This window comes from Cynara cardunculus (assembly GCF_001531365.2).
Source record: "Cynara cardunculus var. scolymus isolate 2C chromosome LG 3, CcrdV1, whole genome shotgun sequence".
Taxonomy (NCBI): Eukaryota; Viridiplantae; Streptophyta; class Magnoliopsida; order Asterales; family Asteraceae; genus Cynara; species Cynara cardunculus.
Window position 1 is genome coordinate 33979684 of NC_037530.1, and position 14857 is coordinate 33994540.

General features: G+C 33.1%; 1 protein-coding gene across 3 annotated transcripts; it reads left to right on the forward strand.

Moving 5' to 3' along the window:
- Positions 1–2454: 2454 nt before the first annotated feature.
- LOC112509726 (protein MICRORCHIDIA 6-like) lies at positions 2455–11981 on the forward strand. Of its 3 annotated transcripts, XM_025114835.1 has the most exons (21): positions 2455–2707; positions 4296–4360; positions 4468–4818; positions 5094–5168; positions 5277–5311; positions 6405–6483; positions 6583–6672; positions 6774–6849; positions 7230–7308; positions 8214–8348; positions 8989–9087; positions 9869–9970; positions 10060–10206; positions 10322–10414; positions 10577–10628; positions 10703–10814; positions 10901–11157; positions 11233–11324; positions 11399–11469; positions 11570–11612; positions 11683–11981. In XM_025114835.1, the coding sequence occupies exons 3-21, from the start codon at positions 4485–4487 to the stop codon at positions 11779–11781; spliced, it is 2070 nt and encodes a 689-aa protein (XP_024970603.1). In that variant the 5' UTR covers positions 2455–2707; positions 4296–4360; positions 4468–4484; the 3' UTR covers positions 11782–11981. The 3 variants fall into 3 exon arrangements, with proteins under 3 accessions (XP_024970603.1, XP_024970602.1, XP_024970604.1); XM_025114834.1 differs by lacking the exon at positions 4296–4360; XM_025114836.1 differs by lacking the exons at positions 4296–4360; positions 8214–8348.
- Positions 11982–14857: the final 2876 nt, after the last annotated feature.

The window sequence follows — 14857 nt, forward strand, 5'->3', positions numbered from 1 at the left end:
ATAAAAGTTAAAGTTATACTTATTTTATTTCATAGATAATAAAACTGTGTTAAATGATCTTAATAAAATAATTAATTTAATTACTTTTTATTATTTTTGAAAAATTACTAATTAATCAGGATATGTGAGGTGGACCAATTTTCTTTTTATTCATATTACATGTGAATGATGTGATGGTTATTTTTGAAATCATAAATTAATGTAGATTTTTTTTCTAATTTTTTTAAGAAATCCAAAATTTACAATGTATATAATAATCAATTTAAAATTCTTTTAATTAACATATTTATCATTTGAATTTTTTTCTTTACTTTTTTGTTTGTATTAATATATTATATTACTAAATATTCATTTTAATTAAATTATAAAATATTGTAATTGATTAATTTTTCAAGATGCTATTTTTGGTCATCTTACATGCTTAACAACTAGTTTTTTCTAAACATAATTTGTTGATAAGCTACCAGCTAGTTTGACAAACATAGCCAAACTCGATTAAATCAAAACAAACACCCCTTCCACTACGAACCAACCAACGACTTTTCATTTGCCGTACAGTTAATATGCGAATTTCAAAAGACTTCAACTTTTCACGTTCTTCAACCTTTAACACTATACATTTTCATTACATAATCCAATGTATTTTTGGATATATTACATATTGTCACATCCAGTGATATCGACAAAACACATCTTTTTTGTACCCAGTGAAGATACTTTTTGGACATTCGAATTGTACTCTTTCTACTAGCATTAATTAATATTTAATATTAACTTCTTAAATGTTGTATCTAATATATGCATAATTGTATTAAATACATATCTGATGACTATGTTTAACATTTATCTAAGGATTTTGCTTGAACGTAATTATTGTCGTTAACATGAAACTAAATCAGGGTGTTGCATAATTAGAATAATCAATTTATTGAAGTTATAGACAATTATTAAACTTTACAATCATCTCAATAATCAGTTTCTTATAAATAATTTATTACAGATACAATTATCCCGACATCATTTTAATAACTACCATGCTAATATACTTATTTAATTTTGTAAGACATTTATTTGGCGGTCCGGGGACCACTAATTAACTCTAACCGTACACTAAAACCACAAAAAAATAAAATACTCTAATGATAAATAAACAAATTTATTTATTATTACACTATTTGATTAAAATATTTTCTATATTTAATAAATATTATTACTTGATCCTTGAAATAATTTATTTAATTTAATTATTTTCAAGATTTAAAGTGACAAATTTTTTAATTGATAAGTATTCTTCTAAATAGTTCATTATAATTATTTTGTTAAATATTTCATCATTATAAGAAAGTCATATACATACACACTATCATATATATATATATATATGTATATATATATATGTATATATATATATATGTATGTTTTTTTTTCTTTCCATGAATCTTTTATAACAAGTTTTTTTAAAGTATATAATATTTATATATGATAAATGTAACAAATAAACTTACACACACTCATCATTTGGTGAGATTTGAACCCCTCACTTTTTAGAAGACAAAAAACTACGATACCACTAGACTAAAGACTCTTTGGTATCATCTTTTACAACAAGCTAATGGAGTATGTATAGACATGTCAAAAAAGAAAGAATATCAAAAAACAAAAAAACCAATAAAATGGCAAGGGGAAGTGATGAAGTATGCGAAAGGTTTGAATGACAAAGAATTTGAAAACAATAAAACTGATATAAATTCTTTTATCACTTTAAAACATTATTAACCTATTACATGTAGCTTTTTTAGATAAAATTATTGTATATAATCAATTTTTAAAAGTTTAATAATTTATTTATTTTAAAAAAGTTAGAGCTAGATTTTTTAAAATAAGGGGTTGTTTACCAAAATGTTTATCCGGTAAGTGCTTACCGATGGAAGTCAACACTATAATTTATTTTGACGCGTAAGATTTTAGTACATAAAAAACGTATTGAATGCAACAATTTATCGGGTAAGCGCTTACCTGGGTAAGAGTCGTCATATTCACTTACCAGATAAAACTCTCCATCATTCTCATCACTTTTATTCGGTAAGATTCTTAGCCTTTGTAATGTTCATTCGATAAAATTTTTTATCCAGTAAACACTTACCAAGTAAGCGTTTAGTAAACGACCCCTAAGAAATTTAATAATTTATTCATTAAAAAATTAATAATTGAACAATTTAACTTTTTCTTATTCTATAAATACTAGATTTTAATTTTTACATTGCTTTATATCCTTAATAAAGTTTTAGTAGAATATATTGGCATTTAAAATAAATAAATTATATTGGTATTTATTTATTGGTTTATTTCTATTTATATTCATTTGTTTCAATTTAGCCAGAGGTCTTGCCTTTCAAAGGAATTCTCTATATATTTGCCGATTTCACCTGACACTCCGTTCGCCTTCGCCTTTCACCGAGTTAAACCCTTCTCCCCCTCTCTATTGCCGCCGTAGTAGTCCGCCGACGTTCAATCGCCGGTGGGGATTTTAGTTGCAACCGACAATCCAGCACGCTTATATTCTCTTTCAGATCCTTAGCTTCTCATTGCATCCAGAGATATAAATTTCTTGTAAAAGTCACAAACCCTACTTTTTTGCTTCCGAATTTTTTCTTTTGCACGTCACTTCATCGACTGGGCTCCCATCGATAAAGATAGAAATATACCGGTAGGTCTGCTGCCTTGTATTTGCATGTACAGTAGCATCCATTTATTAATTTTCCTTTCTCTTTGTATATGTGGGTTTTTGTTTATGCTAAATCGGGTTTAATATGAAAAGCAAGAGTGATATTTGTGTAAATCGCAGTCTATTTCATCTTTTCTAGAAATGCACTACTTGTTTTGATTTTGGATTACGATAGATTCACTTCCAACTTCAAGAGTGGTGTAAGTTTTAGAAATTGTAGTACAATTGCTGAGGGAATCCAATTTTACAATGAGTACTATACGATGAAAGATGCTTAGATAAATTGACAGGATTGTTGAGTTGGGAAGTACTAGGTCTGACAGCAACCACTTTTCTCTGGAACAGGATACTACGTTATACATTTTGTCTCTTTTGTTGGAGTTGTTTAAGAATGTTTTATGTTTGATGTATTTGAAGGGTTGATTTGAATGAACCAGCTTATCGTTGTGTGGGTGCCAATGTGATGGATGATTTGTACCATGTTTTGGTTTGTTGGTCGGACTGCTGCTACCTTTTAGTTTGTGGGTGTTTCTTTTCAATTCATGGCATTTCAGTTCACCAAGTAGAATTTTCTTTTTTATCCAATGTGCTTTTTATAATAGAAATGCTTGATTTTAGATGGATTACTGATCACAATACCTTGGTATTTAGGATTTTATGCTCTAGGATAAGTTCAGGTATCAAGAAATTCGCCCAACCCAAAATGTCACCATGTGAAGCATGTGCTGCTGGACACTCAACCTCATTTTCAGTATGATGTTTGGGGCAGCATTGATGCTCTATTGTTGAGTGGAATCCTATGTTGCTTCATTAAATTCATGAGCTCTAGTTGAGTGCTAGAAGTCCGGAAGTCCCAAGTGAAGCCAATGTAGGGAGTATGTGAGGTTGTGTCTCTTAAGTGTTGTGAGTTTCCTTCTTTATCTTACATCTAGGTCGCTGGGAGTCTAGGACATATTTTCTAGGATTTAGTAGTCTTTAGTTCAAGTCTACCATGAAATTTTGGTGGCTATAATGTTATACACAGCTGCAATAAGAATCTTTCCATATTAACATGATTGACATAATCTTGTCAATGTTTTTCTTATTATGTTACTTAATTCTTAGTCTTTTCATAGTCTATGCTTAGGAGGTTCATTTCTTCTAGAGCTTTTGGAGAGCCTGCAAGAAGAATTTTTGTTTTATCCTAGTACCAAAGATATTGTAGCCTTTGTAAAGGCTTTGTTTGTGATATTCTGTTATATTATTTATGGCTCTTCATAAACAGTTCATCGTGTAACTTGGTAACTAAGATTGCTCACACTTTTTGCATATTTTTCTTCTTATTTGATCGTTGAGCATTTTTGGAGCATATAAAATCCTTTGCAATTTGGCAGGGTTGAGAAACTGAGATTCTGTCTTAGTGTCAATTTTAAAGTTAATGATCAAGTCAATCTCTTTGTATTTCTTTTGGCTATCAATCCTTCAGTGATTCATATTGTTCACATCTAAATACATGTTACAGTTGATAAGAGTAAATCTATGGCAACCACCAAACTTACCATTGAACTTATCACTCTTTCTTCTTTTCAAGGAGGAATGATTGCATCAACTATCATCCATGTTCTATAAGAAGAAATCCTGGTGATAGGTTTGGAGGTTGCCATTGATATCCCCTAGTTTTTAACTTAAACTTTTTGTTCATTATTTTCTGTAAAGTAATAGCCATTTTGGCAAGATACTAACCCACCCTGATGCCTTTGCAGTGAATGAAATAATCTGGATGGACATTGCTGAGTTTTTTAGGGATAACGGTGATGTAGAATTGGATATGGGAGCTGTTAAGTCGGAACGAAATCTAGGTGGCATATCAAGTCACCAAAAACAAGACTATACTGATGTGGCCCTGCATAAAAAGTCCAAGATTCATGGTGTAAGACAAGAGGCTGAAGAAAATCGGAGCTCTAGTGGCATTAGTGTATTGGATCAAGCACGGTCACCAGTTGATGATGCGAGCCTTTGTTCAACATCACCTATATGTGCTGCACCTCTTTGTAGACAATTTTGGAAGGCTGGAGCCTACAATGATGATCTCACTCCTAAGTCCACAACTAAATGTAGTCAGCTCTCCAACTACCATATTATATCTTTCTTTGTCTCCTTGTCTGAAGAGATTTTTTGATTGAATTTGTTGGATGCACCAGAAATTCAAGGGCTTATTGAAGATCCTATTGGTTATGGTGCCCCCAATGGGAAAATGTTATTTAGCTCTTAACTTGTGTCGTTTATGTTGCTCTATGTTTGCAATGATCATGCATGAAGACACATGTGTAAACCTATTATAATGCATATCTCTCTATTTTATTCTAATGATATGTTATCGATATGACAGCTGGTTCTAGTTATCTACACATACACCCAAAGTTCCTTCACTCGAATGCTACTTCTCACAAATGGGCCTTTGGTGGTATGTTAAGCTTTATTCTATCTTTGTTCATATAGTGTATTGGTATTGCAATACAAAGTTGCAGCATTTCACATGTTTGACAAACAGCTTATTAATGTGCATCTGCAGCCATAGCAGAGCTTATTGACAATGCGGTGGATGAGGTAATGGACTTCTAGTTGATGTTTCCTTTTCAACTAAGGACAGTACAATTGCTCATTTGCTTTTAATTCCTTGACACTCTTGTGTTTGTTATTTTGTGATAGCTACAGTGTGACTTGATTGTCTTTTTACTTGATAAATTTGACCAGGAATTTTCCTGGTTCTTACGTAGGGTTAATGACTTTTCCTTTTTTATATGTTGCTTCAAATTCTGTCCACAATGGATTTCTTTTGCCATTTATCTAAGTTATCTTTGGAAAGCATGTCCAAAATGTGTTGTGATCATGAACGGTGAGTGGTGTAACATCCTCATTGGCCCTTCATCTTTGGATGTGTAACACTATATAAAACCAAAATAGGATCACAATTATATTAGTTTTTGCCCTAATGTTGTGATTTCTTACAACATCCCTTCTGCTTTTTTGTTTATATCCTCTATAAACTATTAAACTCAGGGGTCGGACCCACATGAAATGATAAGGTGGTATGGGCCACCACTTCATGGTTCATCGTAAGGGAAAAAATTATGTTTCTGAAGGGTGCCACTGTATGGTTATGTTGGGTGGCACCATATAGTTTTTGAAATTAAAATGTTAGCACGAGACTGGTTAAGATGATAAAAGATCCTGCCTTTGTACAAAAGGCCCAGGTTTGAGTCCCATAGTTGTCAAAATTGTTTTTTATTGGCTTAAAATTTGGTGTTTTTTATCTACCTCTTGTGTTTTTAAAAATATATGTAGACCGGATTAGACCATAGGCTCTTCTATGTAAGGACAAGGAACCAACCAACAGATCAATACTAATTTTGTTAAAAAAATAGATATTTTTTTATAGTCAAATTGTGCCACCACTTGAAAAAATTTCTGGGTCCGCCTCTGATTAAACTGGCTAAATCACCAAGGTTAATGGGTATAGAAGTTCAGTGAATTTTTTTAATAAAATTGGTCTGTTAGTGTGTGACTTGTCCTTTCGAATAGCTACAGTTGCCATGAGCAAGCATTTTTTCACTTTTGTGAATTATACTGTGATGATTTTTTCATCTGTGCTCTTGCCGTCTGGCATGCTTCATGTCGTTGCATTATTCATCTATTGTAGATACAAAAGGAGGCCACCTATGTAATTATAGACAAAGCAATAAACCCAAGAAATGGAAGTACAGCTTTGCTAATTCAAGGTAAGATTTCTTCTACATAATTGTTCTTGTTGTGCTTGGTTTTTTCTATTTGGCACATTTTCTTGAGGCTGTGACACTAGTTTTACTTACTCAAATTAGATGATGGGGGTGGGATGGATCCAGAAGCAATGCGCCGATGTTTGAGTTTCGGGTTTTCAGATAAGAAGTCAGCATTTGCGATTGGGAAGTGTATGTTGTTCTTGATATGCAACTTTTTTTTGTTATTTTCATGCTTGTCTGTTTGCTTGCTTTGTCCCTTCATTTTGATTGGTTGACTTGTAGACGTTCAGATGGAAATGGCTTTAAGACGAGTACTATGAGACTTGGAGCAGATGTGATAGTTTTCAGCCGCTACTTAACTGACAGGTTTGAATTTTTGTGTTCTTCACCAGTATCAATAGATATTCAAATATTTTGCTTTTCATGTTCAACTAAAATTATCTTATGGTGCATTGTGTGTGGTTTGTTAACTGTTGAGACTTCTGTCTGCTGTCTGGACGAACAATATTTGACACTTTTTTCTTAGTCACAGACATTTGCTTTCTCTTCTGTAATGTTCTTTATTTCTTTTTTGACAACATATTAATCCCAAGTACTTTTAAAGAATGTTCGGATGGTTCGCTTGGAATTAACATGACATTTACATAGAGTGTTTTGATTGGAAGTACTTTCCATGAATTAGTGTTAATTGGATTCTTTACCCTGTTTTCTGCTTTTCATTCCTACTTTGTTGTTTTTATGGACAGGACATTGACCCAAAGCATTGGTCTTTTATCATATACATTTTTAACTCGAGCAGGCTATGACAGGATAGTGGTCCCAATGGTGAGATTTCAGTTGTCCTAATATTCCTTTTTATGAGCTTATTAGTTACCACTTATCACCAAATCAACTGGTTGATTTCATCACCTCGATTTACTGCAAAAAGAATTCTTGGTGGTGCAATGTAAAGACTTAAGGGTTGTTTACCAACGCTAACTGGGTAAGAGTCACCACCATCACTTACTGATAGAGAATAGAAATAGCAATTTGGAATTAACACAGAAAATATACTATGGAAGGAGGTTATTAGATTGAAATTGGAAAGAAAAGAGAAGAACAATTGACAATCCAGGGAATCTTCCCTTCTCTCAGCTGGAAACGAGAGCCACAACTGTGAACGTAGCAAAACCAAAAACTGTCCCCTACACTGCCTCCCTTCCAACAATAAAGCTACTCTCCTCTAACCGACTTAGCCACTTTTCGATTGTNGAGAGCCAAAACGGTGAACGTAGCAAAACCAAAAACTGTCCCCTACACTGCCTCCCTTCCAACAATAAAGCTACTCTCCTCTAACCGACTTAGCCCTTTTTCGATTGTCCCTTTTTAGCCCTCCTTTTATAAACTTTTAACATTTTATCCCCTTGAACTAATTTATCCCGATCCTTATCACTTACCTTACCGGGTAAGATTCTCGGCCATCAAAATGGCATAGTAAGATTGCTGGTAAGCGCTAACTGGGTACGAGTCACCACCTTTACTGACCGGGTAAGGTTCACGGTCTTTGCCATGCTCACCCGATAAATTAAGTGACCTGGTGAGCGTTTACCCAATTAGTGTTTGGTAAATGGCCTCTAACCATTTCTTTGCTTCATTGTCGTCAAGTTCTGATGAACCCACTTTTTGGATCTTGAAACATGTTTGTAATTATAATAACATATGATATAATCTGAAGTCCTTGTAAACTGCAGGTTCACTACGAGTTTAACTTTATGACTGGTTCTTTTGATCCCTTACAATCAGAAAGCAAAGATAAGCCAAATGTAAACCTATCTATTCTATTGAAATGGTCTCCATATTCAACAGAGGAAGAACTACTGAAGCAAGTAAGTCTTGTTTTCACCCCTTCTTGGATCGAGTGCCTTTGCTTGAAACATCTTATCTGTTGGCATTTTCAACCCAATCATTATGTAAAAAACTTGCTCTTTGGTGTTGCTACCAATAGCCATCTGTCGCTATGTTGGTCTGCCAGAATATATACATGTGAGGGGCTTAGTTTTACTTGTTCAACCTACCATCACAAAGTTTCTCGAGTTCATTGTATAATCAGATGCTGTAACGACTTCGTCTTATATAATATCGGTATGAGAACATAAGAGTTATGCTCTCTTTTTTTAGTAAAAGAGTTGCACTTTGATTTATGACATCAGATGCCTCGGTTTTTTAAAAGTGATATCTATCATATAACTTTTTAAGTAGAAATCTACAATTCATAACTTGCAATATTAGTCAATTAATGCTGGGACTAAATTATTTATGAAGTGATATCAAATTTAACATTTAGGAAGTTTTTTGTTTGACAACAAAAATTGAAGTTATTTTCTAGAACAGGAGAGTGTTTGTTATCTTATTGAGGATGCATGATACCTCGGTTACATTTTAATTGTCTTAAATGAACTTGACAGTTATTGTTTGTCTTGAAATTATTATTTTTTCGAAACATAACAAAGTTCTTGATATGTGTAGTTTGAAGATGTTGGTTCTCATGGCACAAAAGTCGTCATATACAATTTATGGCTTGATGAGGATGGTAATATGGAGCTTGATTTTGAGTCAGATCCTGAGGTTTTGATCCTTCCTTTTCCATTTTCTGCATTATGTATGTATAGGCTATAAACAAGTTTGGGAATTCGGAACACCTCCCAGTGAACCTGACCATACGGATGAAAAAACCAGTTGTTTGTTATCCAATTTGATATTCTTGGGCCTTTCATTTAATTAATTCAGAAAGTGCAAAAGGGGGGGCTCAGATTTTCTATTTCAATCTTCTTAATAAAAATGGGTTTACATGATTAGGTAACATAAATACCGACATTGTGACTTAATTATTAATATCTAATTCATCTGCATCATTGCATCCATCAGAATATGTCACAGATTGTTCTTTTTATTTGCTTATGGCAAACTATTTTAAAATAATCAACCTCATGTTTCGTGTATCTTTATGCATGCACAAATTAATGCATACATATATATACATATATATGGAAAAGATTTTGAGAGAACCCTCAAAAAAAGGAAGAATGAAGAACCCGTCCAAACCGTTAGATTGAGATGATCCAATGGATGTGGTTGTGTTATAACCATCCTTTGAAAATGAATACTCCCTCCAATTATTTAAATCAGCAAAATATAACAAAAATTGGAGTGAAACAAATTACACTAAATACAATCATTTTATTATCTTTAATAGTTCAACTTGACATCTATATTGATATATTTTTCCATCCGTCTTTTCATGGTTCTTTGGTTTTTTTATATACCTACATACATACATACGTGATTACATATATATAGGTAGGTGGTGGTTTTAGGATGTGGTCTCTCATGGCACAATTTGCTTTAGGATATTTGTATTTCTTGGGATGGAAAGGGTAAAGTGAAAGAAGGTTCTCGTATGGCAGCAAGTGAGCAGCACGTTGCTAAACGCCTCCGTTATTCTCTCCGTGTAGGTTTACAACTTTTTTCGTATTTGCATTATTATAATTCTAATTTTCATAATATTTTTACTAAATATTCTGTCTCATCCTGTTTCAGGCGTACTTATCCGTCTTGTACTTAAAATTACCAGACACTTTCGCAATGGTATTGCGAGGGAAAGTCGTTCTCTATCATAATATTGCTACAGACCTGAAGCACACAGAATTTATCTTGTATAAACCACATAGTGCCGGCTGTGCGGAGGTTGTATTAAGTTAACATATACTCAGATATTTGTTATTTAGTATAATGTTTGAGAAAATTAGTCTTTGAAATTTGTACCAATATTCATCGTGGCTGGATTTGCTTATTGATTCAGGGAGCAGTGGTTACAACAATAGGGTTTCTTAAGGAGGCCCCAAATGTGAATATTCATGGGTTTAACATCTACCACAAGAACCGTTTGATACTGGTGATTGTCTCTCTTTCTTTTCACCTAATTTGAGGAATTTATTTACTTTCTTGAATTTAAAAAGCATCCCTTTGGACATCAAGTTTCAGATCTTACAGTGATGATAGAAAAGTCCGTTGGTTAAGCATTTCTGTGAAATTAATGTGCTCTCTTTTTTTCCAGCCATTTTGGCCTGTTGTTGTCTTTTCTGACAGCCGAGGCAGAGGTGTTGCTGGTAAGAATCTGTATGCCTTTGCTTCCCTGAGGAAAAATGAGTTTGGGTCTAATGAACGTAATGATTCCTTGTAGGTGTTCTTGAAGCAAATTTTATCGAACCTACTCACAATAAGCAAGATTTTGAAAAAACTTCTGTTTTCCAAAAACTTATTACCCGCTTGAAAGAAATGACGTGGGAGTACTGGTAAACAACCTTTACATAAGCCAAAGTATATATACACATTATCCTTCTAAAAAGTGTTTTAATGCCAAAGTATTTGAAAACTTCAGGGATTATCATTGTGGACTGATTGGGTATCAAATCAAGAAAAAAGCTCGGCCCCCATCAGATGACCCTGGTTCATCCAATTTTGTTCATCAGCATGTTGTAGATCAATCTAATTTTAGGAAAGGCACTTCTGATGGTGGAGCAACCAAAAAAGCATCCTTTGTTGCTACTGTAAACAGCAAAGCCGCTCTTTATTCCAGCTCCTCGTTTGTGAAACCGGTAGAATTAATACCAAACATCCCTAGAGGTTTTGAAGAAGGTAAGAAGTTAAAAAGAAAATTTTAAATTTTGTTAATTGATGTGTGTATGACTCACTAGTGGGTTGTTTTTGAAGGGGCAACCTTTTTGAAAAGGAAGTCGCGAGACCAGGGTGAAAGGCTTCACCAATTGGATGCCCAGATGGAGAGTGGTATCGGGTCTAAAACGGTAATACAACATTTATAAGTTAATAATTTGTTTAGGTGTGTGGTTTTGGATATGATATGATTGTTTACTTGTAGACTACTACTGGTTTCGTAAACAATGGAGAGGCGGTGAACGTGATAGAAGAAAACAAAAAGCTGAAAGCACAGTGAGTATTCATTTCGTTTTTTATCCTAGTGAAGATAGATGGTTTGATAATTTCAAAAGAAGCATGCAAATTCGGCTGATTTTGAATTTCTTTGTTTCAGATGCTTGGAGTATGAGAAGTCGCAAGAAGAGCTTAATCACAAGGTATGGCGAGACCGTTTTCTTTATTGTGCTGAATGAAGAGAATGTTGATGTTATTTATGTGGATTGGCAGGTGTTGCGTCTTAAAATGGAACTGGGAGACGTGGAACGGGAATATACTTATCTGATGGATGAATTGCGGTACCTAGAGAAAGTGAAAGGGGAGAAGTAAACGCAACATTTTGTTTTTTGGTTGGGTTGGATGTAAAATTAAAATTATTATGATGTGTTTTTATTAGGTCGGTCGGTCGGTCTGTTTGTCTGTAATTTAGGCATCGTTTTGGATTTGAAACTCGTATCCGGAGGTAGTGACTAACATTTCGTGTTGTAAAATTTATGAAGAACTTGCCAAGTTCTGGAATCAACATAACCTTTCACCCAACCTGCCTCTGCTAGTGTTCCAAGATTCTTTATATAGTTTCTTAAAAGAAAACTACTTTTTTAAATGATATACATGACGAAATGTACAAGCATTTATTATAATTATTTATATACTACAATGAAAAATAAATGAAACATTAATGAACAAAGAGTTGACACTCTGTTGCGTTTATTGTCGTAAATAAATATTATATACTTAAAAAAAGATTTATCTAGGTAGATGCATTAACAAAATCTTTCTATACTATAAAGTTGTAACATTAACAAATACTTCAAATTACTATTACTTATGGAGGTATATTTTTTTAGGGAAATTAGTTAAAATAACCATTTTTCACAAGTGGGTACATTCTTTTAGTCATTTCTTTTTCAAAATAACGAAAATAGCAACAGGTCTGCAATTTGCAGAGGTGTTAAAGTATAAGAAAAATGAAGTTTCTGAACCAGGTTCGGAAGTTCGGAATTGCAGGAACCAAATATGGTTCAAAAACTTCTTTTTTCTTACACTTTGACCCTTCCGTAAATTATGGACCTGTCAATTGCGGACCTATGACTATTTTTGTTATTTTGGAAGAAAAATGGCTAAGAGATGAAGCCATGCATATGATTCTTTTTTTGGCATTGTTATGTAATTCAAATGGAGGGTTTATTTTTCAGTAAGAATGAAAGTTATAGTAAGAAGGTTAAAAAGGTCGGGTTTCGTAAAAGTGCAAGAATAGTCATTGCACCATGCGGATGCCTTTCTTTGAAAATAGTCCATCACCTTAACTTTGTTATTAGTAGTGTCGTTTGTTGAAACACATATGTGCCATTTTATCATATTTTATTAGGAAGGTTATTGTACAAGTTTATACAGCTCGTGTACAAGCACGATTAGCATTAAAAAGAAGTATGCGCACCCACTCCCTCCCTTCTCTCTCCTTCGGCACATCAGGAAAACCTGCAACGAATTTCCAAATTCCATATCAAACAAAAGCCTAAATTCAAATAGAAACCTAAATCACATTTCTTGTTTATGAGATCTGTAAATTTTTAACAACAAGCAAAGAGAATGAGATGGCCGGAGAAGATGGAAGGGAGAAGGTATGGCTACAGTTATTTGTTGGGAAGCCATCGGAAATGGGAGGAGAGAGAGAAAAGAGGGGTTTGTTTTTGTTTAAAAAAAAAATACTAATGACACTTATATATACGCTTCATATACTTGTATATTAATTTCTTTTAATAAAAAAAAAATAGAAAAACGATTGAAATGCCCATCAACTAATAGTGTTAGTGTTAGTGTTAGAGACTAATTTCAAAGCAAAATGCAATACACCCGTTACTCTTCTCACCCTTTTTGCATCTGAGGGACTAGTTTTATAGTTTTGTACAAACCACATGGACCAAAACTGTAATTCACTCTATAAAATATGAATATAGAACGGTCAGGACATCACCTAACGTGCAAGTTGCAGCACCACCCTGCCCGGCTGCCCCTGAACCCTACCATAAATAGCAATAATTCTCAACCCTTCTCCTTGCAGCCTCCATCCTTCCATCATCGTCTTTCTTTCCCATTTTTGGTAAAATTCTATGTGTTTAAGTTTAAGCAGTTTCAGTTTATGAACTGCTGCTGCCTTGCATTCTTTTCTTTTATATGAATCAACTGTGTGTGTATATATATATATATATATATATATATATATATATTATAGATATCCAAATTTAGAAAGGGTACTACTGGATTTGCATTGGGTACAATCTTTTCTCTTTTTTTCTTGCTTTCTTGAATAGTTACTGCAAAACACTTCCATCCGCGTGCGACGTGTTGTGGGCACTGCGGCCATATATTTGCGGATATCATTGCTATTTAAACACTTATTACAAGCGTTTATTGGGCGTTTTTTTTGAGAAAGATGGATAGTGCATATACATACACACATCCATCCATCATCCTCTTAAATTTATCACCCTACATGTATATCATTTTAATTTAGAGATGGTACCCTTAAATAAATCATGAAGATGAGATTGGTTGTATTTTTATTGATTTGTAGGTTTTATTTTACATATACACTTTTGATTTAAATAATCTATTTTATAACATTAGGTGCTAATGTTACGTAGGGATGTTTATGGGTTAGGTTAATCGAGTAGAAGACATTTGAACAACCTAACCCAATGCTTGCGGTTTGAAAAATCCTAATCCAACCCAAATCATACGGGTTGGTCGAGTTAATACTTTAGTACATTAAAATATTTTTCTAATTTTGAATATGTTATTTTCCTACTCATAATTTTCTTTTTCATCATCAACCATTTGATACAACTTATCCATACTTCTTACATATATCACATTAAGTTATTTTTCTCAATTTACATATATACATTCACAATTACTGAACATATATGAGAATGAGTTATATAGAGATATGAATAGACTAAAAATATGTGTATATGAAGAACATACCTGATAGAGTAATTGTCTAATGTATATACTAATAGATATTCAACAACCATATTAAATCTAATAAATTAAAGGATATCGGGTTGGGTTGAGTTCAAATAATGGTAACTCAATATCAACCTAATACCTATGGTTTGAAAATTTTACGACTCGATTAGACATCGGGTTAAGTTATTTTGTGTTGGGTTGATTAATCGGGTTTTTAATCACCCTTGTCATGTCATGTAATGGTCTAAAGTTGAAGTAGTTAAAGAATATTCTAGAGAATAAGCGAAAGTGGCTTTTGAGAGAAGGCTAGATTTTGAAGATGTGTATGGTTGGAATATTGGATGTATCAAGAATACTTTTCAATTAGGGCTAACTTTATATATATATATATATATATATATATATATATATATATATATATATATATATATAG